The sequence below is a fragment of the Pongo pygmaeus genome, chromosome 20, assembly GCF_028885625.2.
Source record: "Pongo pygmaeus isolate AG05252 chromosome 20, NHGRI_mPonPyg2-v2.0_pri, whole genome shotgun sequence".
NCBI classification, from domain to species: Eukaryota; Metazoa; Chordata; class Mammalia; order Primates; family Hominidae; genus Pongo; species Pongo pygmaeus.
The window spans coordinates 9042112-9067475 of NC_072393.2; the positions used below are offsets into that span (position 1 = coordinate 9042112).

Genomic DNA, 25364 nt, shown 5'->3' on the forward strand with positions numbered 1-25364 from the left:
AGTTTACAGTGCATACTGAGTTAATACTTACATGGCATTTAGAAGGGGGCCTGATCTATGGGAAGTGCAATATAAATGTCTGACCATCAGGAGTTCGAGACTAGCCTGGCCAACATGGTGAAACCCCATCTCTACTAAAAATACAAAAAATTAGCTGGGCGTGGTGGCAGGTGCCTGTAATCCCAGCTACTCAGGAGGCTGAGGCAGGAGAATCACTTGAACCTGGGAGGCCGAGGTTGCAGTGAGCTGAGATCACACCATTGCACTCCACCCTTGGTGACAAGAGCAAAACTCCATCTAAAATAAATAAATAAATAAATAAATGTTTGACCATTTATTATTAATGCATTACAATACTTTGCTATGTAAAAATATCATCTCCACATAAAAAAGAATACAGAAGAAAATGCCTAATCCTGTATGCATCTAGTTACATAACATCAAAATATATAAAAATGACAAAATTACAATGTTAATACATAATGGAAGAGTTTACCACACCCCTATCACTAAATAAGGTTAGAAAAAGGAAATCTGAATATATGTACCGTACTTGGAAATACAATTAAGTTGCATTAATGTGCATATACCCTATATCCAAATATTAGAGAATATACATTTTTTCAAAGAAACAACATGGCGAAAATTTGACCAATTTATAGGTTTACCAGTTAGATTCTGCACCCTGCTGGAAGTTAACAGAACACCACCTCAAAAACAAACAGATCATGTTGGCTTCAATCAGTTAAGGGTTTCTTTTTTAAAAAATATTTATTTATTTGTTTATTTTGAGACGGAGTGTCACTCTGTTGCCAGGCTGGAGTGCAGTGGCACCATCTTGGCTCACTGCAACCTCTACCTCCCAGGTTCAGGCAATTCTCCTGTCTCAGTTTCCCGAGTAGCTGGGAATACGGGCGTGCACCACCACGCCCAGCTAATTTTTATATTTTTAGTAGAGATGGGGTTTCACCATGTTGGCCAGGATGGTCTCGATCTGTTGACCTCATGATCCACCCACCTCGGCCTCTCAAAGTGCTAGGATTAAAGGCATGAGACACCACATCCAGCCTAGGGGTTTCTTTTAGTCACGTAAGAAGTGTAAGAATAAGGAGCCCAGAGCAGATGCAGCCAATCGGAGGCTCCTGGAGAGCCCACAGCATTGTGATTTTTGGCTGCACTTTGGTTTCTGTCATTGTGGTCAAAAAGCAGCTCTTCAAACTTTAGACCTTGAGGCCACTTTCCAAGAGACAGAATGGGTGAGGTGAATGGAAAATACGTGAGGAGAACAAGCCAGGAGATGTTCCCCACAGTGACTTTGACTTACTTCTCATTGCCAGGGGAGTGCAAAAAAACCTGCCTGGGCTTCAGGAAAAACTATAAGATTGAGAACTTTCGATATTGTTCACAGACAACTTGAACATGTTTGTTTCTTGAAACGAATAAACAGAAGAGAATGGACACTGGGAAAGAAACCAACAGTATTTGCCATACCAAGATAGAGAGAAAATAATCAGTATCATAAAGCTCATGTACTCTGCCAAAAATACCATTAAATTAGAAAAATGTGTTTATAAATACTAATTTCCATTATGATAAACTGAATTACTCAGAAGGTATTTGGAAATAACTTTTTGAATATGCAATGTGTTGATGTCTTTAACAAGCAAATTATAATAAATATATTGCATTAAAATTATGAAATATAAGTTAATGTTTATTTTCGGGAACAGCTATACACAAATGTTTATATTAAAAGAAAAAAAGACTAAAAAAATTAATGAGCTAGCAGTCCAATCTACAGATGAGACACTGATAAAGGATATCCCACACTCAAAACAGTTATTATACTTTTTGTTCCCAGTGAAAATTGTGGCCACTCAGTGAAGAGTTCAGGCTGAGGCATCCTAACAGATCACATTCCTAGGGGTTTCTCCATATAAGTTCTCTCATATACAAGAAAGAGAAGAATCACTGAAAAATTTTCCAATATTAATATACTCATAGGTTTTGCATCCAGGGAGAAGTTCCATATTTTCCCTAACACAGAGGCATCACTGAAGGCTTTCTCTTCTTCTTTATATTTCAAGTTTCTCTGCAGTGTGAATGCTCACAGGTTTCCTAACAAACATAGAAAAACGGAAAGCTCTCCAATATTGATGATGTTCAATGGGGCATTCTCTCCAGAATTAATTCTCAAGTCCCTTAAAAACCGAGAGAACATTCAAGGCCTTCCCATAGTCACTGCAGAATACCACACTATAGTTTGCTCAGTAATGTGAACACTTTTGCTGTAGGGTATTCCCCATTTCTGAGTGTTGTTCCATTGTGTGATTTCCAATGTGTCTTAAGGGATGTCACTGAAGGCTTCTGAGACCTTCACAGGTTTTCTCCCTTAGTGTGAGCTGTCACATAAATCCCTGCTGATAGCACTGAAGGCTTTCTACAGCTGTTTCATTCTTCAGGATTCTCTCAGTACATAATCTTCTGGGCCCATGAAGGTGCGAATTCGAGCTGAGAGCTTTACCATACAGATTGTCCTCCAAAGGTTTCTCTTCAGAGTGAATTAATAGAAGTTACTGAATGCTATTTCATATTGATTAGATTAGAAGGATGATGTGCTGAGAGCTTTTCTTCATTAATTCCATGGCAAATTTCCCAGATGCTTCTGAGTGATCTGTTTCCTGGTATTCATACCTTCTGTAGTCTCTCACATTGTATCAGGATTAGTGTGTTGTGAGACAACACAATAGGAAATAAGTGAAAGCTTACCAGTCCTCCTGAGGATAGGTCATAAAAGCCATTTTGGCCTCTGTATTGGTCCTCTCTTGGATCACCAACCTTGGGGAGAACTTATTGCCAAATCATAAAGGAGCTCAGCCTTGTAAACTGGCCTACATGGAGAGGCCTACATGGTAATGACTGAAGGTCCCCTGACAATAACCAACATCAACTTTCCAGGCATGTGAATGAGTCATCTTGGAAGTGGACTGTTCATCAGTAAAGATGTTAGATAACCATAGCTTTGGCTGACATCTTGATTGTAAGTAAGGGCATGAGAGATCCTGCAGTGTAACTACAGAGATAAGCCGTTCTTGAATTCCTGACCTGTAGAAATTGTGAGAGAATAAACATTTTGTGTTTGAAGCCACAAAGTTTGGGGGGATCATTTGTTATGCTGCAACAAATAACTTATACATCCAGTGTGAACTCTCTCAAACTATCTTAGGGATGAAAGATCAATGAGTGCTTTCCTCCAGAAGTTCCTGCAGTAATTCATATCCACCTATTATGTATTCTCTTGTGCACAGAAAGGTAGGAGTTACTTGTGAAGGATTTCCCACAATGATTACATTCATAGGGCTTTTCTCCAGTGTGAGTTCTTAAGTGTTTCTTCACAGCTGAGAGATTATTAAAGGCTTTTCCACAGTCACTGCACTCGTAGGGTTTCTCTCCGGTATGTATTCTCTTGTGCACAGTAAGAGAAAAGCTACTGCTAAAGGATTTCCCACACTCATTACATTCATAGGGTTTTTCTCCAGTATGAGTTCTTACATGCTGTGTCAGATAAGAGCTCTTCCTGAAGGTTTTCCCACAATCGTGACATTCATAAGGTTTCTCCCCTGTATGAATGCTATTGTGCCCAGTGAGAGAGGACCTTGTGCTGAAAGCTTTTCCACACTGATTACATTCATGGTGATTCTCCCCCGTGTGAATCCTCTTGTGGCTTTTGAGGTTACAACTGGTGCGGAAGACGTGAAAACACTGGTTACATTCGTAGGGTTTTTCTCCGGTGTGAATTCTCACATGCAGTCTAAGGGATGAGGGATCACTAAACGCTTTCCCACAGTGATTGCATTCATAGGGTTTCTCCCCATTATGGATTCTCTTATGAATAGTAAGGTAAGATCTGCTACTGAAGGACTTCCCACATTGATTACAGTCATAGGGTTTTTCTCCAGTATGAATTCTCTTGTGCTGAGTTAGGTTAGATTTCGTGCTGAAGACTTTAAAACACTGATTACATTCATTGAGTTTCACTCCACGATGACTTCTTTCCTGTGGATTAAGAGATGAATGATAACTATAATTTATAATATTTGAAATACTTAATGTTCTCCTAGGAATTTTCTCTCCCAGGAATTCTGTTACATTATTATAATTGATATTTTGGCTACTTTCAGTGGTTGTATGTGATTTCTGCCCAGTTTTAGCTCTAAGAAAGTTAAAAAACATAGATGCTTTGCCACAAGTCCTTATCAGATTCACAAAACATTTTCTGATAATGTGTGGATGAAGTTTTGTTCCCAACAGTCAATAGCTGAGCCACAGATAGGAAATATTTACTTGTGGGAATTCTTAGTGAAGAAATAAGTTTGGAGCTAACTCATACTTCTCTAAATATTTAGAATTTTCAGAGTCTCTCCAGGGACACGGCATTCTCAATTATAAATGACACTTTCCTTTAATGCCTCTCCTGGTTATTTTGTGCCCTTTCTAAACTTAAGGCATTTCTCCTACTATAGAAAACCAGAAATCACCCATGTTAGTCTTACCGTTTTTACACCTTTAGACTGTTCTTTTCTGAAAACATGTTTCTTAGGAGTTAACCATTTGGCTTTAAGTAGAGTCTCCAAATCTGAAACAAATTGAAAAGAAATTTAGGTTGATGGAGAAAAGAAATGGAAAAATGCACACATGAGTAAAGGCAGATTCTGAGGGATCAGGGCTTTTGAGGATGTTTGTAACAAAGAGGATTTGGTTATGAAAATTTTAGGTATTAATTTTAAAAAAGGATTCTAGACAAATTGAGATTGATCACAGATTGACAAGAGGAGTGATCAGGAATGCAAAGTGGGAAGGAACTTGACTGAAATTTTCAAAAGAGTTGCATCTTTGTTTCTTCCCTGAGCCTGAAGCAAAGTATGAGATGATGACAAGAGAGTTAGAGAGAAAAGAAAGGACATGAGGAAGCTCATACCAAATGTTCTTGTGCATGTTTGTCAGGAACAGGGTATTTTACGAAGTTCCCTGATTGACATGAACTAATGTAATACTCCCAACTCCCAAGTCACTGGCCAGAGTTATTCCTCACAAGGGCTCATATCCACCTGGTGCTCACCTGGACAGGTGCTTGGTAGAATTCCTCTTTCCTCTGTCATCACCTTCTTGTCTTGTTCCAACTGGGATATCAGACTGGGTTTATTAACACGACACCCTATTTATGGAAAAAATACACATGATATAGGGAACAGTGCTGGGGACAACCAACTCCATGAAATGAAAGCCAACATTTCTGAAGATGGAAAAGTGTGACTTTAGGAGCAGTGAAATAAATTATGCCTTAATTCTTTTTTTCTTTTTTTTTTTTTTTTGAGATGGAGTCTTGCTCTGTCGCCCAGGCTGAAGTGCAGTGGCATGATCTTGGCTCACTGCAACCTCTCTGCCTTCCAGGTTCAAGTGATTCTCCTGCCTCAGCCTCCCGAGTAGTTGGGACTACAGGTGCATACCACCACGCCTGGCTAATTTTTGTATTTTTAGTAGAGACGGGGTTTCACTGTGTTGGCCAGGCAGGTCTTGATCTCTTGATCTCCTGACCTTGTGATGCACCCACCTTGGCCTCCCAAAGTGCTGGGATTACAGGCATGAGCCACCACGCCCCGCCAATTACACCTTAATTCTAGTGCATATGGTAACTCTCATGGAACAAAAATGCAAGCATATTCAACTAGATATTCAGGGTGATAGGGAATAAACAGCCCCAGAAGGCCATGCCTAAGTTCAAATGCACACTTCAGAGGCCCCAAAACTTTTAGCCATGAAGAATATAAAGTCAGAACAAGAAATAGATCTTCAGTTCATAAGGCAGGAATTAGAGACTGCCCATGAGGGTGGGACCATATGGTCCCATTCATCACTGTACTCTCAAGCCCCTGCACAGACCTAGGAACACAGAGGTGCTTAAGAAAACTTGAAAGAAGTGATGACAGTGACAGCGGTGGAGGAGGGAATTCCAAACGTTCATCCCTCCACAAAAACAGTGAGTAGACTGGCAAAAGCGGTCAGAATCAACTTTATTGGAATTCTTGAAATGTATCAAAAGTCCACAGCAATCAGGAGAATGCCTTCTCAGAAAACCCAGCTGAATCTGGGTAAGAGAGCTTTATGATACTTTAAATGGACCTCTTTCCCCTGCTTTTTCTACAACCTTGAAGACAACAGCCTGCATTCCTAGTACTTGCAGGGAGCAGAACAGACCTTACTCTGTGGTTGCTTTTCCTGACCTGTCTGGTGGTTCCCTGAAGGACTGGCTCAAAGGGTTGTCTTTATTTATCTAACTCCAAATTCTTTCAGGACTGAGCTGGTTACCTGGAACACACGTGATCGACACATGTAAAGGCAAATGTATTAGTCAGTACTGCTTGAGGCAAGAGAAAACAGTAGAAGCAAACAAAAGACTAACCAAAAAGCCTGAAAGGAAAAATGGGGAAAAAGATGTTTGGGGAGTAGGACTTTGAAAATCTTCCTCATATTCTTAAGAACCTGTAATTCCAAGCACATACTCAGGGCTGGGAGCATGCCCAGAAAATACCTTAGAAGGCATGAAACCCTCACCTTTTGGTGACCTTCAGGCTCTGCACAAGCCAGAAATGAAGGTCAAGGCAGAGTTAACTGCCTACCTAAGTATTAAAGGCATGTCCCTATGTACACGCAGAGCCCATGTAAAGAGACTGGAAGTTTTTTCCTTTTTTGTTCCAGGCCTTCAAATCACTATATGACCATTACACTGTCAGAAAAGAGACTTCAATGGCCACACATAACAAATACAGACATTACAAAGTTAGTTCTGAAATAGAACTGTTGTATATTCTAACAAGAGTTTACAATATACGATATTCTAGAACTTTAGAATATACAATAGTTCTATTTCAGAACTAACTTTAGAACTGTTGTATGTTCTATAGATACAATACCAACTACAACAAGTAAAACAAACTCTGGAGATGGGGAAAAGTCTGATTCCCAAATTGCTATATTATAATATTCCAAATACCTAGTTTCAACAAAATAGTTATGAGGGAGGCAAGGAAACAAACGTTGGGCCCATTATAAGAAAAATAAAGCTGGTAGAAATTGTCCCTTCAGAAATTCAAACACTGGACTTGACAAGTAAAATAAGTCAACTATTTAAAATCTGCTAAAAGATGTACAAGAAATATGTATAAAGAACTAAAGGAAACCATGAGTACATATTTTCAACAAATGAAAAACAGCAAAATAGGTACGACTATGGCATATCAAAAAAATACAAAAAATGGAAAACATAAAGAGACAGAAACTTTAGAAAGGCAAATAAAAAAAATTGAGTTGAAAAGTACAATAGCTGAAATGAAACATTCAGAACATATCTGAGCAGGCAGAAGACAAAATTGGTGACCATGAAGATAGGACAATTGATATTATCCAGTCTGAGGAGCAGAAAAAAGAGAGATGCCAGGTGCAATGGCTCATGTCTGTAATCCCAGCATTTTGGGAGGCTGAGGCAGGAGGATTGCTTGCATCCAGGAGTTCAAGACCAGCCTGGGAAACATAGTGAGATCCTGACTCTACAAAAAATAAAAAAATTAGCTGGGCATGGTGATGCATGTCTCTAGCCATGCCTCCCTATTTGGGAGGCTGAGGTGGGAGGATCACTTGAGCCCAGGAGGTCAAGGCTGCAGTAAGCCACAATCACTCTGCTGCACTCCAGCCTAGGTGACAGAGTGATGAGAACTTGTCTCAAAGATAGATAGATAGAGATAGAAAGAGAGAGACAGAATGGGAATTTTGAAAAAGATGAACAGAGCCTGAGACCTGTGGGATACCATCAAACCTACCAACATATATAGGATGCGGAGAACCAGCGAGATGTAAAGAGAGAAAGGGGTGAGAAGATTGAAGAAATAATGGCTAAAAACTTCCTAAAATTTGATGAAAGGCACAAATGTACAAATCCAAGAATCTCAACAAACTCAAGTAGAATAAATTTGAAAAAATAGAGATTCATACTGAAATACACACACACACACACACACATATACACACACGCAGTTTTTGAGCCAGGGTCTTATTCTGTCACCCAGGCTGGAGTGCAGTGGTGTGATCATGGCTCACTGCAGCCTTAATCTCCTTAGGTCAAGCAATCCTTCCACCTCAGCCTTCCAAGAAGCTGGGACCACAGGTGTGCACCAGCACGTCTGGCTAATTTTTTAATTTTTTGTAGAGACAGGGTCCAAGTTGCCCAGGCTGGTCTCATACTCCTGGCCTCAAGGGGTCCTCCTGCCTCAGCCTCCCAAAGTATTGGGATTATAAGCGTGAACCATTGCACCCGGCATCAAACACATATTAATCAAACTGTTGAAAGACAAAGGCAACATCCTAAAAACAGCAAGAGGGAGGTGACTTATCATGTACACAGGATCCTTGGTAAGATTACAGCCAATTTCTCAATAGAAACCATGGAAATCACCAAGTGCTGGAGTGGTATATTCAAAGTGCTGAGAAAAAAATGGCAACCAAGAATTCTATGTCTGGCAAAACTCCCCTTCAAAAATAAAGAAATGAAGACCTTCCCATAAACAAAGACTGAGTGTTTGTCACTATTACATCTACCCTACAAAAAATGATCAAGGGTGACTTCAGGACAAAACGAAAAGATAATGGATAGTAACTTGAATCCACAAAAGGAAGTGGTAAAGGTAAATACAGAGGTGAATATAAAAGTCACTGACAATGTGTTTTTGGTTTATAACTTCTCTTTTATTACTACATAATTTAAAGACAAAAGCATAAATGATTACACATCTACATTTATGGGCACACAATGTATACAGATGCAATCTGTGACAAAATTTCTAAACAGAACAGCTACAGTGAAACAAAGTTTTCATATACTATTGAAACTAAGTTGCTATTAAACTAGATTGTTATAAATTAAAATGCTTATTAATATTCTCAGGGCAACTACTAAGAAAATAACCAAAACGGATAAAAAGAAATGAGAAGGGAATCAAAATGGTCCACTAGAAAATATCTAACACAAAACAAAAATGAAAGAACTGAGGAACAAAAATGATATGACACATAGAAAAAAGTAAATAGTTATAGAGCAAATAGTAAATAGGCAAAAGTAGCTCCTTCCTTATCAGTAATTACATCATTACAAGGTGGATTTTGGCAGAATGGATTTAAAAAATAACCCAATTACAGATGGTCCCCAGCTTACCATGGTATGATTTTTTAACTTTATGATGGTGCAAAGGTCATATGCATTCAGTAGAAACCACACTTCAAGTACCCTACAACCATTCTATTTTTCACTTTCAGTACCATATTAAATATATAATTTATAATTGTTGAGATATTCAATACTTTATTTAAAATACACTGTTACGTTAGATGATTTTGCCCAACTGTAGGCTAATGTAAGTGTTCTGAGCATGTTTAGGCTAGGCTAACTTATGATGTTCAGTGGGTTAGGTGAATTAAATGCACTTTTGACTTTTTTTTTTCTTTTTTCATTGTTTTGCATTTTTGACTTATGGTATTTTTAACTTACAATGGCTTTACGGGGACATAGCCCCATCAAAGTTGTGGAGCATCTGTACACACTGTCTATAAGACACTTGCTTTATATTCAAAGCCACAAATATGACTGATAGTGAAATAATGGAAAAAGATTATTTCATACAATAAAAATTGTTATAAAACACAGAGAAGGACATTATAGATGTATAAAGCATCAATTTATGGAGAAAATGTAACAATTATAAACATATATGTGCCTAATAAGAACTCCAAAATGTACGAAGTAAAAACTGGCATAATTGAAGGAAGATATAGAGTGTTCTATAATAATCGTTTGAGACTTCAATACTCCACTTTCAATAATGGATAAAACAACATATTAGAAGATCAAAAAGGAAACAGAGGGCTTAAACAATAAACTAACTAGACCTAACAAATATATAAAGAACACACCACCCAACAAGAGAATCCATATTCATCTCAAATGCACATGGAACATTCTCCAGGATAGATTATATGTTAGGCTATAAAAAAGTCTCACTAAATTAAAAAACAATGAATTCATACAAAGTACCTTCCTTAACCACAATAGAATGAAATTAAAAATGAGTAACAGGGCCAGGTGCGGTGGCTCACACCTGAAATCCCAGCACTTTGGGAGGTCGAGGTGGGTGGATCACGAGGTCAAGAGATTGAGACCATCCTGGCCAACATGGTGGAACCCTGTCTCTACTAAAAATACAAAAATTAGCTGGGCGTGGTGGTGTGTGCCTGTAGTCTGAGCTACTCGGGAGGCTGAGGCAGGAGAATCACTTGAGCCTGGGAGGTAGAGGTTGCAGTGAGCCGAGATTGCACCACTGCACTCCAGCCTGGTGACAGAGTGAGACTCTGTCTCAAAAAAAATAATAAGGTTATGTATTGGAAGCCTTAATATTGTTAAGGTGACAATACTACCCAAAATTATCTACAGAGGTAAAACAATCATTATCAAAATTCTGAGTTTTTTTTCCTTTCAGAAACGCACAAACTGATCTGAAAATTCATGGCATTGCAAGGGATCTTGAACAGACAAGTGCTGAAAAAGAAGAATAAAGTAGAAAGATTTGCACTTCCTGCTATCAAAACTTACTACAATGTAACAATAATCAAGGCATTGTGGTACTGACCCAAGGATAGATACATAGACCAATGGAGCCAGGAGCAGTGGCTCACACCTGTAATCCCAGCACTTTGGGAGGCCCAGGTAGGCGCATCACTTGAGGTCAGGAGTTTGAGATATACAGACCAGTGGAACAGAATTGAGAGTATGTAAATAAACTCCAGTGTGTATGGCCACATAATTTTCAATAAGGGTACCAAGGTCATTTGATGGGGAAAGAACAACATCTTCTATAAAGGTGGTGAGACAACTGGATATACACACATGCAAAAGAATGAAGTTGACCCTTTCTCCACACCATATGCAAAATTCACTCAAAATCTATCAAACAGCTGAGTGGAAGAGTTAACACTAGAAAATTCTTGGAAGAAAACATAGGGGTAAATCTTCATGACCTTGACTTGAGCAATGGATTCTTAGGTATCACACCAAGAGCACAAACAAAAAAGAAAAACTAGATACAAAAAACTTCATCACAATTAAAACTTTTCTCATTTTTTGAGACGGAGTCTTGTTCTGTCACCTAGGCTGGAGTACAGTGGATCTCGGCTCACTACAACCTCTGCCTCCCAGGTTCAAGTGATTCTCCTGCCTCGGCCTCCCAAGTAGCTGGGATTACAGGCACCTGCCACCACGCCCGGCTAATTTTTGCATTGTTAGTAGAGATGGGGCTTCACCAAGTTGGCCAGGCTGGTCTTGAACTCCTGACCTCAGGTGATCCATCCATCTCAGCCTCCCAAAGTGCTGGGATTACAGGCGTGAGCCACCGTGCCTGGTCACAATTAAAACTTTTATGCATCAAAGGACATTATCAAGAAAATGAAAAGATACCCAAAGAATAGAGAAATCATTATATTTTGAATACATTATATTTTGAATAAGGATTTGGTACCCAGAATATAAAATGAACTTTTAAAATCCAACAGCAAAAATAAACAACCCAAATAAAACATGGCAGAGGGCTGGGAGTGATGGCTCACACCTGTAATCCTAGCACTTTGGGAGGCCAAGGCAGGCAGATCACTTGAGGCCAGGAGTTTGAGACCAGCCTGGCCAACACAGCAAAATCCTGTCTCTATAAAAAATACAAAAAAATTTAGCCAGGCATGGTGGCACATGCCTGTAATTCCAGCTACCTGAGAGGCTGAGGCATGAGAATCACTTGAACCCGGGAGGCAGAGGTTGCAGTGAGCCAAGATCAGGCTGCGCCATTGCACTGCAGCCTGGGCGACAGAGGGAGACTCTGTGTCAAAACAAGCAAACAAACAAACAACAACAATAACAAAAATGGGCAAAGGACTTGAATAGACATTTTTCCAAAGAAAAATACTCAACAAGTACATGAAAAGATGCTCCATGTCATTTGTCATTAGAAAAATGCAAATCAAAACAAGAACGAGATAGCACTTCATACCTGCTGGTATGACTATAATCAAAAGGGCAAGTGCTGGGAAGATGCAGAGAAGCTGGAACCCTCCTGCATTGGTGGGAATGTGCAATGGTGCAGCTGCTGTGGAAAAGTCTGGCAGTTCCTCAAGAAGCTAAACACAGACCTAGCCTTCCACTCCTAGTATATACCCAAGAAAACGGAAAGTGGGCATTTAAACAAAAGCATTATTCCTGATAGTCAAAAAGTGGAAACAACTCAAATGTTTCTCAATAGAAAAATGGATTGGCAAAATGTGGTATGTCCATACGATGGACTATCATTCAGTCATAAGCAATGAAGTACTGGTACAACATACAACATAGCTAAGCCTTTTTTTTTTTTTTTTTTTTTTGAGACACAGTTGTGCTCTGTTGCCCAGGCTGCAGTGCAATGGCGCAATCTCAGCTCACTGCAACCTCTGCCTCCTGGTTCAAGTGATTCTCCTGCCTCAGCCTCCTGACTAGCTGGGATTACAGGCACGTACCACCACGTCTGGCTAATTTGTATTTTTAGTAGAGACAGGGTTTCACCATGTTGGTCAGGCTGGTCTCCAACTCCTGACATTGTGATCCGCCTGCCTCGGCCTCCCAAAGTGCTGGGATTACAGGTGTGAGCCACCGCACCTGGCCCATTACTAAGCTTTTAAAACACTGTGCTACATGAAAGAAGTCAGACACAAAAGGTAATGTATTTTGTAATTCCATTTATATGATATGTTCTGGATAGGTAAATTCCTAAAGACAGACACCAGATGAGTGGTTACCAGCAGCAGTGGGTAGGGAAAGTAACAGGTATTGGCTGCTTCATAGGGACGGGGTTTCTTTCAGGGTGATGAAAATATGGTGATATTAGATAGTGTTGATGTTTGCACAATACCATGAATATATGAAAAACCACTAGACTGGACATCTTAGAATGGTTAAAAATGGTGAATTTTATGTTGTATGGATTTTACCACAATAAAAAAAGTAAGAAAAGCAGGCAAGTCTTGTCACTGGAGTCATTAAATAAAAGCAGGAATGATGTCAGGCTTACCCAGTGAGGCCAGGTTCCTGCAGTTCTCCAGCATCACGTCCCTGTACAGTGTCCTTTGGGCAGGGTCCAGCAACGCCCACTCCTCCTGGGTGAACTCCACGGCCACATCCTCGAAGGTCACCAAGCCCTAAAGCATTGCAAACATTACGGCTTAGCCAAGGGCCACCCCCACCAATGTGCACAGGAGGAGGGGCCAAGAAAACAGAGCCAGGGCTGGGGAAACCTGAGCACAAGATGTGGGGGGGTTCTGAGCTCCTCTTCTGGGGTTCTGAGCTCCTCTCCCTGGCTTCTGAGCTCAGCCCTCAATGCTTGTCTCCTTAGGCCACTCCCAGGTCCAATGCACAGTACCACAGAGCAGCTGTCTTTTCTCACTCAGACTGGGAGCTCCTGTGATCTTATTTCCCTCAATCTCCAGGGGAGCATGGGCCCGTGACATGGCAGAAATCAGAGAAATACTTGGTAAGTGAATGAATGATTTCCATGGCCTTTATGAATTGCTTGGGTTTAGAACATCATCACGTCTTTACTTGGTTTTCCCCTAAAACTTTCAGGAGCACATGATGTACTCAGGGACCCTGGAGGGAGCTCTGAACCTGCAATAAACGTTGACACACACTGACATTTTCTGGGCAGCCCTTACCCTCCATCAGATGCTTGGAAATCCTGGGATGCCTGAGGACCTGGTTTGGCCATGAGGCTCCAGGCTGCTGGAAGGTATCAAGTCCAACCTTCTGGCCAAAGGAATAATGATTTGGGAAAAGGAGCATCTGACTCACCTGTAGCCAGCTTGTCAGGAGCTCATTAACCAGCTCTCCGCCCTTTGTGTGTCCTTTTTGCTGAGAGGCTGGGAATGGGGAAGAGGGAGCTGGAGGAGGAGAAATGAGTCCCAGGGATTCAGGCTTGTCTGACACCCACACATCTGCCCATGATCGACCATATCCACCTCCCACACCCACAAGGATGAGGCACCCACACAGCGCCTAACTACGCCCCATGCAAACACCTACCTACAGCTCTCCTAAGATACCCGAACACAGCCCTGTCTCACCAACCAAAGACAACAGGGCTCAAGGTCTGACTGCACTTGGGGAAGGGATTATTCCCACTTCACAGATGACGAAACTGAAGTTCCAAGGGCGTCACTGTGTTTTTATCAGGTTCACAGAAAGAACTAAAGGGAGAATTTAAAAGCTCCAGCACATTCACCACACAGGTGACATCCACAGACACCCAAATGCCTAAGTCCCAAATCCCGAGAGCCGCCCGATCAGACACGGACGACCTCTGGGTCCCTGGGGCTCCACTCCTGCCTCACCTGCTCAGCCCAACCCCCTCCCGTCCCATGCTGTGGGTCAGGACCTTTCAAGCCTGGACTCTGAGAAATGCCAGGACCCCATGACTCACCAGCAGTCGGGGGCAGGACGATGGCCGCCATCCTGTGACTCTGACAGCAACACGGCAGCCGGGAAGCAGGACGCTCCTTCCTTTTCCTGCAGTGCTCTCAGGACAGCGCTCTGGAAGAAATGGGAACGCTCCAAGTCTCCACGGCCTCCTCCCTCTCGGGCTGCTGGGGATGGGCCCTCCTCAGCCCATCCTTCCCATCCTTCTTCAAATGCAAGTTCTGGCTTCCACACTGGGCCTTTATTTTGCTGAGCAGACAATGAATTCAGGGCCACCTGATGGAAAACTTGCCTTCCTCTGTCCCCAACACAACGACCGGTACCTCCCTGACCCACCCGCTTTGAGAACCTCGGCTTCACGCAGTCTCACGGCACGTTCTTCCCACCCAAGTGCGCCACAAACGCATTCCCAAGTGCGCCACAAACGCATTCCCGGATACTCCCTCCTTCCCTGGGGACTCCGGCGCCTCCATCACTCCTCCCACCTCCAGTTCCAGCTCCTGGAGGATGTCAGAGACCCCCAGAGTCTCGAGTTCCTCAGCTGCAGGGCCCTTTGTCCCCTCTCTCCTCATCAGCCACACGTTTCCACAGGTCCCCTCAGCCTTGGTCATCACCAGGCACTGTCCCACCACCCAGAACAATGTTCAGAAACTCCCCTCTCTGTGAACCCAACCTCCTTCCTCAACTTCCACCGCGTTCACTCCTTTTTTCTCTCACCACATGTCCTCCGACCACACACAGGCCTCAGTCACCTCCTCCTGCCTTGGTCACCCCACTCCTGCCTCAGTCAACCCCTCTTCTGCCTTGGTCACCCCCATCCTGCCTCAGTCAGCCCCCCTCCTGCCTCGGTCACCCCCCTCCTGCCTCGGTCACCCCCCTCCTGCCTTGGTCACCTCCCTCCTGCCTGTGCTCGGCCTCAGTCACCCTCCTCCTGCCTCAGTCAGCCCACCTCCTACCCATGCTCTGCCTCGGTCACCCCCTCTCCTGCCTCAGCCACCCCTTCTCTTGATTTCATCCTCACCCAGCTTGGATGTCACTGTCCCTCATTTCAGCTGATTTCCTCCTCCCCACCCCCCACTGTCACGCCAGCCCAGCAGAACTCCAGCCAGGCGTGACTTCAATCATCCACCTGCTCCAGGGGACGTTCGGGCAGACCACCCTGTGCAAGGGCTGTGATGCTGCCACTCAGGAATAACACGGTCATCAACGTGTAAAGAACCCTCAGCCTGCAGGGCGATCCCACAGGTCAGCATGGCTTCCCACTCGTCAAACCTCCTCTCCTCTCTTTAAACTTCACACCTCCTCCCCTGTCCCCTCTGTGGTAACTGCTTCCTAACGAGCCCTTGATGATCCCAGCCTCCTGGTGTTCACACCCTGCGTAGGCCCGACACACACATGGAATTAGAGCTGACCTGTGTGACCAGCAGAATATGGCTGAGGAGACAGCGGGGGTGGGTGCAGGGGTGACTTCCAGGGCCAGGTCCTAGAAGGCACTGCAGTTGCTTCCGCCTTGGTCTCCTGGATGTTGCTCTAGGGGACGCCAGTTGCCATGCTGGGAAGATGCTCAAGTGGCCCTGTGGAGAGGCCTATGTGGAGAGGAACTGAGGCCTCCCACCGACAGCCAGCTCCGACTCGCAGGCCATGGAGTGGCCCCCGGTACCCGTTGAGCCTTGGGATGATGCGGACCCAGCTGACAGCCTTCTGCAAGTTTCCAGCCAGAGCCTTCCAGCCAAGCTGCTCCTGAATTCCTGAAACACAAAAACAGTGAGGGACCATACATGGTCGTTGTTTCAAGTGACTAAGGTTTGAGATCATTTGTTAGGCAGCAAGACATGACAAATCATCTCATTTTCAGCAGACAATCCCGATCCTGCTTCTCAGGGTAACGATCACGAGTAGGAATCTACTTTCCTGTGTTGCTGCCAGCACTGCAACCTGCGCCCTGCTCTCCCGCCTCCTCCCATCACAGACAAGGAGCTGCCTGCCTTCTCCGCAGGGCCTGCTGGGCAGTTCTGGCCTGGGGTCCACCCTCCTGCTTTTGAGGAGCTGTCTGTGCTCGAAGCTCTCTCCTCCGCCCTTTCCCTTCTAGCTCTCCCATGCTGCTAGACCCTTCCTCACGCCCCTCAAGGCTGATGTGGCATCTTCTGTAGTGCGATGAGCCTATCCTTGGGGCACAGCTTTCTTTCCGGTTACTGCCCCGTCTGTGTCCCCCATTCCAGCCACAGCTCTTCACTCTGTCCCCTTTCCTGAGTCATCACACGGTGCAATCTGGCTTCCCTACTATCATCCCAAGGACAATACCCTTGATGGAATCGCCAATGACCTTACTCACTAGGGAGATGCGGATTGCAGCAACTCTGGCGCTATTTCCTAGCTGGCAGGTCAACAGAGAAACAGTGGCCCACACTCTTCATTCTCACACACTGCTGGGGGTAACCCCTAGGGAAGGAAATGTGTCAAGCAAAGCTGCAAAAAACATTTGTTCTTTCCTAGAACCCCACTTCTAGAAATCTATCTCAAAGGTACACAAATACTAAAAGACATGTGTAAGATGATTCACTGTGGCACTTCGTATAATCGCAGAGGATTGAAAATACCACAAGTGACCATCAGTAGGGGATTGGTTGAATAAACTATGTGATAGCTTTTAGGTTGGTGCAAAAGTGATTGCGGTTTTTGCCATTACTTTCAATGGCAAAACCTGCAATCACTTTTGCGGCAACTTAATAAATAACGAAGAAACATGTAGCCAGGAAAAAAAACCCCAAAACCAAAACCAAAACAAAGAACCCCTGAAAAGATTTCTAGGTATTCAGAGAGATTATCTCCAATAAATTTAAGTGAAAAAAAAAATCAAGGTACAAAGCAATGTCATGTGTCCTTTTTATAAGACGGGAAAGCCTCCTTTCTCTGGATTTATAGAATAAAACGTTAACTCCATAAAGCCAGTTTCTGGAGGTTTCCATGTGTGACCTCCATGACATGAACCCAAAAGATAAAAGGAGTGAAGGGTGTGAATGGGCAGGGATGGGGGCACTGGTCATTCAGGGTGAGTTCGGGTTCCGCGAAAAAATCAAGTTGCAGGGAGTCTTTAGCTCTTGGGCCTCTGTGGTAGACAGATGATTAACTTCCTGCTCTCCCAAGGAAGGGGTCTGTGTTCTAATCCCCAGAACCTCTGGATCTACCCCCTTACATGACAAAAGGGATTCTGCAGCTGTGAAGAAGGCAAGGATCCTGACATGGGGGATGATCCTGGGTGGGCCCACTGTGATTACAGGGGTCCTTATAAAAGGGAAACAGGAGGGTCAGTTCAAAGAAGGATGGGATGAGATGAGAGAAGAAGGGAGCGTGTGTGTAGCAGGAAGGAGATAACATACAGAGAGACTGGAAGATGCTGCCCTGCTGGTGTTGATGATGGAGGAACAAGCCACAGTCGGGGAAGGCTGGTGGCCTCTACAAGATGAAAAACGCAGGAAATGGGTTCTCCCCTAGAGCCTCTACAGCCGTGGTCCCCAACCTTTCTGGTACCAGGGACTGGTTTCATAGAAGACAATTTTTCCATGGACCACGGGGTGGCAGTGGGGCTGGGCAGGGAATGGTTTCAGGATGATGTTTTAGAAGCACGTTACATTTATTCTGCACTTTATTTCTATTATATTACATGGTAATACATAATGAAATAATTATACGACTCACAATAATGTAGAGTCAGTGGGAGCCCTGAGCTTGTTTTCCTGCAACTAGATGGTCCCATCTGGGGGTGATGGGAGAAAGCAACAGATCATCAGGAATTAGATTCTCATAAGGAGTGTGCAATCCAGATCTCTCGCATGCAAAGTTCACAACAGGGTTTGGGCTCCCATGAGAATCAAATGCTGCCACTGATCTGCCAGGAGGTGGAGCTCAGGTGGTAACGCGAGCGATGAGGAGTGGCTGTAAATACAGATGAAGCTTCGCTCACCTGCCGCTCACATCTTGCTGTGCAGCCCTGTTTATAAGCACCGGTCCGTGGCCCAGGGGCTGGGGACTCCTGCTCTAGAGGGAGTGCAGGCCTTCCAGCTTATTGAGGATTTCTGACCTCCAGAAAGGCAAGAGGATAAATGTGTGTTGTTTTAAGTCCCTGAATTTGTGGTAGTTTGTTACAGCATCAATAGGAAACTAACACACCTTTCACATCACACCTTCCCTTTGGGTGAGTTCAGCAGACCCAGGCAACTGCTGCAGAACTTCCCTACCCTCTACAGGAGGAAGTATCTCCTTTTTCCCCATAAAGGACCTGATGTGCAGGTAGGCACACAGTAGTTCCAGTCACCGAGCTGGGGAGTGAGAGGGGGGTTGGCCTCCAGCCAGTTCACTGGGCCTCCAAGAAGAAAACAAGTAGAGAAGGTACCTGGGACATTTTCAGGCCCTGAGTCCCTATTCAAGGCTGTCTGGAAGCAGAAATTTCCCACTAGGACAGAAGGGGTCTCTTCAGTTGACAGATCCTCTGACCCCTGCCCTACCCTGCCCTGGATATGGAGGACGGTCACAGCAGATGGGCCACTCTATGCCAGCTGCCCAACACAACTGTTGGTGATGATGGAGATGTTCTATAATTCTACTCTAATACTTGCAATGTGGCTAGTATGGCTGAGAAAATAAATTTAGTTTTATTTTTTTTGAGATGAAGTTTTGCTCTTGTTGCCCAGACTAGAGTCCAGTGGTGCAATCTTGGCTCACTGCAACCTCTGCCTTCTGGGTTCAAGCAATTCTTCTGCCTCAGTCTCCCCAGCAGCTGGGATTACAGGCGCCCACCACCATGCCCGACTAATTTTTGTATTTTTAGTAGAGACAAGGTTTCACCATGTTGGCCAAGCTGGTCTTGAACACCTGACCTCAGGTGATCCACCCGCCTCGGCCTCCCAAAGTGCTGGGATTACAGGCATGAGCCACTGAGCCCTGCCCGGAAATGAATTTTTAATTGTGTTTCATTCTCATTGGTTTAACTGAAATAGCTCCATGTGGCTAGTGGCTACCATGCTGGACAGGGCCTAGATATATGCAGGCCTGACTTCCTTGAGGATGCAGATCTGAGGCCCTGTGAGTGGCAAAGTGAGGGCAGGCACATGGCCCTGGGCTAAGGGGGCTACCTGCAGGTTTGCACAGACAGGCGCTGGGGCACAGTGAGTGCTCTCAGCCCTCTGACCAATGCATGGAGGAAAGCGAGCAGCATCACATTCTTTCAGCTCTAAACTCCCAGGTCTCTACTTTCTACATCCTTCCTACTCCAAGACCATCATCCAGGCATAGGGAGCAATCATGTGATTCCTAAATTACCTCCGAACACCTCCTCTTTTGCCTCTTAAATGCCTTCCTTCTGAATCCTGAAGTCCTTGTTATCTGCATGCTTCCACTACATGCAAATTACATCACCCTCTGGCCCACAACTCTTTAGTGTCTTCCCACTGGCCGGAGAACAGAGTCTGAAGTGAGGCCTAGTATGGTTCTGCCTCCCTCTTGGTCTTGGTCTTGGTCACACTTCTTTCCCTGCTTTTTTTTTTTTTTTGAGGAGTCTCACTCTTACACCCAGGCTGAGAGCAGTGGTGCAATCTCTGCTCACTGCAACCTCCGCCTCCCAGGTTCAAGCAATTCTCTTGTCTTGGCATCCTGAGCAGCTGGGACTACAGGTGTGTGCCACCATATCCAGCTAATTTTTGTACTTTTAGTAGAGACGGGGTTTCACCATGTTGGCCAGGCTGGTCTCGAACTTCTGACATCAGGTAATCAGCCCGCCTTGGTCTCCTAAAGTGCTGGGATTACAGGTGTGAGCCACTGCGCCCAGCTTCTTTCCCTGTTCTTGTCTCGGCTTCAGCCATCCCTGTGTTCCCAGTGCAGGGAGCATGGCAGCCTCTCTCCTGCTGCAGGGGCTTTCCTTATGCAGCTTCCTTGATGGCAGTGCTCTCTTGGACATATCCCTGTCCCCTCACTCTAGTTGAGCCCTATGACTAGCTACATCTGACCCCAACTTGGAGATGGAGCAGCAATTCCCTTTTTCAGGGGCCTGTGAACCCCAAGTGGGAAAATAAAGGAAAATCCTGAAATTCCTTTAAGGGAAATTCCGAGCATCCAGCTAGCCCCAAAAGTAAATATGGAACTTGTTAAACAGGAAGCTAATAGTAACTTAAAACAACAGCCAAAGAAGTTAAGGCTCCAGAGATGATTGCTTTCCCCATGGAAACTAAAGATAACATCTTAACATGTGTCCCTGAGCTGCCTTTCAGAGGCTGGGACTCCCACTGAGGACCCCCACCAAATGGAGCTGCTGGCTCAGAGACCCCAGATAAGGGGGACATGAAGGCTGAGCTTCAGCATCCTTTGTGCTAAGTTTCTTGCTGAGGGGCTTGGAGAAAGTCACTTCTCCCAGCCAGTTAACATTTTCCTACTGACTCTAAATTTTTAAGCAAAGCTTCTTTTCCTTAACCAATTACAAATCAGAAAAATCTTTCAATCTACCTATGACACATAAGCTCCTGCTTCAAGACATCCTTGCCCTTTTAGGTCTAAACCAGTGTGTAACCTCCATGTATTGCTTTATGATTTTGCCTGTAGCTTCTGCTTTTCTGTAATTTACTGTTGCCTTCAGAAATCCTTGCCTAGCCGGGCGCGGTGGCTCATGTCTGTAATCCCAGCACTCTGGGAGGCCTAGGCAGGCGGATCACCTGAGTTCAGGAGTTTGAGGCCAACCTGGCTAACATGGTGAAACTCTGTCTCTACTAAAAATACAAAAAATTTGCTGGGTGTGGTGGTATGTGCCTGTAATCCCAGGGACTTGGGAGGCTGAGGCAGGAAAATCACTTGAACCTGGCAGGCAGAGGATGCAGTGAGCTGAGATCGTGCCATTGCACTCCAGCCTGGGCGACCAAGTGAGATTCTGTCTCATTGAAAAAAAAAAGGCCGGGTGTGGTGGCTCATGCCTGTACCATCTCAGCACTTTGGGAGGCTGAGGCAGGTGGATCACAAAGTCAGGAGATAGAGACCGGCTGGGCCAACATGGTGAAATCCTGTCTCTACTGGAAATACAAAAATTAGCCGGGCGTGGTGGTGGGCGCCTATAATCCCAGCTACTCAGGAGGTCTTCGGCAGGAGAATTGCTTGAACCCGGGAGGCGGGGGTTGCAGTGAGCTGAGATTGCGACACAGTACTCCAGCCTGGGTAACAGAGCGAGACTCTGTCTCAAAAAAAAAAAAAAAAAAAAAAAAAAAAAAAAAAATTCCTTGCCTAAAAGCCACTAGGGAGGCCAGGATTTGAACATTTAATGGTCTGGTCCTCCTTGCTTAGTGTTCTGCAATAAAAGCCTTTCTATCTATCGTAGCAACCCTCAATATAGACATCTGGTTTCACTGCACCACCAGGTGAGCAGACCCGTTTGGTTCTGTAATAACTTAAGCTCTCAAGCTAAATATGCTTTCCAAGAAAGCTTCCCTGTTCCCTCTGATCAAGTTCACTAGTGCCAAGCTCCCAAATCACTCCTGTCATTCATGGTTTAAAATTTATCTTCCCTGTTAGAAGGTAAACTTTATGTGAGACAGGGGCCATTTCAGGTCCTCCAGGGTCCCTATGCATCTGACCTAGGACCTGATTCATGGAGGTGACCTAGTGTGCCAAGGATTGTCCCGTTTTGAACACTGGATGTCCTGTGCCCTAGCATACCCCTTGGTCCTGAATAAATGAGGATGGTTGCTCACCATAAACTGTGCACTCAAATAATATCTATTGCATGATAAGTAAACATTCCCTCAAGAATGTTGTAGGAAAGCTAGAATGGAAAAGGTGAACACACATACAATGAGCAGAAACCCCACAATTTAATACTAGATTACTTAACATGATTCTCTGCAATATGAATCACCATACTGTTATTTCAGAGAAGTTTTAAGAAACAAAGTTAATTCCTATTAGGAAGTGATATCGTCAGCTCTGTGTCCCCCACCCAAATCTCATCTCGAGTTGTAATAATCCCCACGTGTCAGAGGAGGGTCCTGGTAGGAAGTGACTGAATCATGGGGGCAGACTTCCCCCTTGCTGTTCTCCTGATAGTAAGTTCCCACGAGATCTGATGGTTTAGAAGTTTGGCGTTTATGTCTACTCTCTCTCCCCTGCTGCCATGTAAGATGTGCCTTGCTTTCCCTTTGCTTTCTGCCATGATTGTAAGTTTCCTGAGGCCTCCCCCGCCGTGCAGAACTGAGTCAATTAAACTTCTTTCCTTTGTAAGTCACTCAGTCTCAGGAAGTTATTTACAGCAGTGTGAAAACTCTCAGGTAGCTCTTTATAGCAGTGTGAAAATGGAGTAATACAGGACGAAAGGTACAGAGGACAATCTTTGGAAACCATTTCCCTACCCTTCAATCTATAAGTTGTTGCTTAATATTCTTCCAAATGTTTTCAAATCTCATTAGGAAAAAAAAAATCCCATTGCTCAAAACACATCTGGTCGCTGGTCAACTTAATTTTAAATTTGTTACTAACAAATCATCCTTTTTACAAATACCCTTATATTTTGAAGTTTGGTGGAGGGCCGATATGCCTTTAGAAATCAAATCGACAGCCGGACACGGTGGCTCTCACCTGTAATCCCAGCACTTTGGGAGGCTGAGGTGGACAGATCACTTGAGGTGAGGAGTTTGAGACCAGCCTGGCCAACATGGCAAAAACCCGTCTCTACTGAATATACAAACAAAGTTAGCTGGGCGTGGTGGCAATTGTCTGTAGTCCCAGCTACCCAGAAAACTGAGGCAGAAGAATTGCTTGAATCTGGAAGGTGGAGGTTGAAATGAGCCAAGATCACGCCACTGCACTCCAGCCTGGCCAACAGAGCGAGACTTGGTCTCAAGAAAAAAAAAAAAGTCAGATCAAACAGGCCTGAAGAATGTTGCTGAGTAGTCCTGGTAGTTGTTAGTGGGAAGACTTATAACACTACATATACATGTAAATATTTTCTATATTTATTATAGCATACCAGAAAATCTGTATTTAGCTACAGTTACACATCTTTACATTATTTGTATGTTTGTTTTGTGGATACTTATTTGCATGTAACTGTATTTACTTATTTACACACATGCAACCATAAATACCTCTGTCTTTTTACCTTGAACTTTCCTTAAGATACCTTCACTCTTAGTGACTTCCATGTGGTTACAACCCCAGCACAGGAAAAGCCCACCAGCAGTTCTACACAGCAGAGCCTGCTGGAACCTTGTTGTAGGTTCCACACTGTACTCACCTGGTCACACACAAACCCACAACAGGTGGACCTTGTGGCAGGCTTCAATACGAATCTGAGCTTGAATGATGCTTTTCTCATCTAAAAAAAAAAAAAAAGACACCAAGATTTCTTTCGAGGCTTTGTATAGGTTGTACAGTTGTTGTATACAGCTGCTGGAAACACCATCCCATTCACTTTTTTTGGGTACTCAATGATTAAATGTGTAATAAGGGCCCAGCCTATGGGCCAGGACTGGCTTTACCTGATTCCTAAGAGGAGAGAAAACAGCTTAATGCTGTGTGCATTTGACTTGCTCAACTTACTAGGCTGGAGAGAGATTCTATGGTGACTCCACGGGCTTTAAAAATATCTTGTCACTTAGAGGCCCTATTAAGTGACTAAGCTGAATTTTTAACAATTTATGTAGTTTATTCAGAACTGCAAAGATTTTTTTTTTTAAGGCCCTAGAGCAGGGTTTCCCAACCTGGCACTACTGTTAATTCTTTGTTGTGGGGGACTGTCCTGTACAACGTAGGATCTTTAAGAGCAAGCAGCGTCCCTCTTCCCCGGCCTCCACCCTCTAGGTGACAGTAGCAGCCTCCCCTCTCCGCAATTTGTGACAACCACAGCCGTCTCCAGCTACAGGCACAAGTCCCCTGGGGCGCAGAATCGCCCCGGGTGAAGGCGACTGGGACTCTCTGAGGAGGCGACAGCGGCGCGGTGCCCCGACCCAGGAGCAAGCAGCAGCTTCGTGCTGACCTAAGCACACAGCCCGAGGCCTCATGAACGGAAACACGGCTCCCGGGAGGGACGCAGGGCCCGCGGCTGGCGGTATCCGCGGCCCACGTCGCCCCCTGGACTCGGACCCGAGCCCCCACCAGTCGCTCACCGAGCCCGGCCCCTCCCGCAGGGCCAAAAGCGCCGACTCGCGGGGACGGAGGGACTCGCTCCCCGCTAACCCACGCGCGGCCCCTCCCACGGTACCGCCCCGCGCTTGCGCTTCCGCTTCCGGTCTGGGGAGAGCCGCGCTGCACCTCCCCTTCCGGCTCGCGCGGGCAGCCTCGCAGAGTCGAGCGTGTTGGGGGTTCGGCGCTTAGGCAACAGGCGCGGCGGGCAGGAGGGGCGGCTGCGCACCCCAGCCTTGGGCAGAGGTGTTCTAGTTTGCTTAGTGGGCACAAAGTTGGGCCCTGGCCTGGGGCAGTAGCGGGTGTAAGGTTGGCCCTGAGGGCGGGACCAGGCTGCTAGCCGCGCGAGGCCTGGGGGCGGGGCTGGTTGTGGGCGGAGATCGGTTCCGGGGCGGGGCTGAAGGCGGGGAACCGGCTGAGGCCGTACCGGGCCTGGAGGGCGAGGCTGATTGGGCAGAGACCAGCTCCAGGGGCGGGGCTGTGGGTGGGGCCCAATTCTGGGGGCGGATGGTACAAGGCTTGCAGAGCATGGATGACTGAGCAGAGACCAGTTACAGGGGCGGAGACCTCCATTTCTGGGGCGGGTCTAAGCGGGAACCAGCCTGTAGTTGTGACAGCTCTGGAGGTT

The 25364-nt window shown here is 45.0% G+C and overlaps 1 protein-coding gene across 10 annotated transcripts; it reads right to left on the reverse strand.

Annotated features, from left to right (window-relative positions):
- Positions 1–321: 321 nt before the first annotated feature.
- ZNF558 (zinc finger protein 558) lies at positions 322–24855 on the reverse strand. Of its 10 annotated transcripts, none has more exons than XM_063658432.1 (11): positions 24721–24855; positions 23850–23930; positions 18549–18660; positions 16920–17026; positions 16000–16335; positions 14592–14701; positions 13964–14052; positions 13188–13314; positions 5120–5215; positions 4554–4636; positions 322–4056 (listed from the first exon to the last, which is right to left on the reverse strand). In XM_063658432.1, exons 6-11 carry the CDS (start codon positions 14620–14622, stop codon positions 3274–3276), a joined length of 1209 nt encoding a protein of 402 aa, XP_063514502.1. In that variant the 5' UTR covers positions 14623–14701; positions 16000–16335; positions 16920–17026; positions 18549–18660; positions 23850–23930; positions 24721–24855; the 3' UTR covers positions 322–3273. The 10 variants fall into 10 exon arrangements, with proteins under 10 accessions (XP_063514502.1, XP_063514501.1, XP_063514503.1 ...); XM_063658431.1 differs by having other exon boundaries at positions 18549–18665; XM_063658433.1 differs by lacking the exon at positions 24721–24855 and adding an exon at positions 24591–24695 and having other exon boundaries at positions 18549–18665.
- Between the last annotated feature and the right edge of the window lie 509 nt (positions 24856–25364).

Bases quoted from the DNA above. Each gene is read 5' to 3' on its own strand.
- ZNF558 (XM_054461557.2), bottom strand. From the start codon at position 14,622: ATGGCGGCCATCGTCCTGCCCCCGACTGCTG. The intron at 5,216-13,187 runs GTAAGCCTGACA...TTCCATAAATAG, and splicing joins CAGGAACCTGGCCTCACTGG to GGTGTCGTGTTAATAAACCC. The intron at 4,637-5,119 runs GTGAGCACCAGG...AATTTGTTTCAG, and splicing joins TCTACCAAGCACCTGTCCAG to ATTTGGAGACTCTACTTAAA.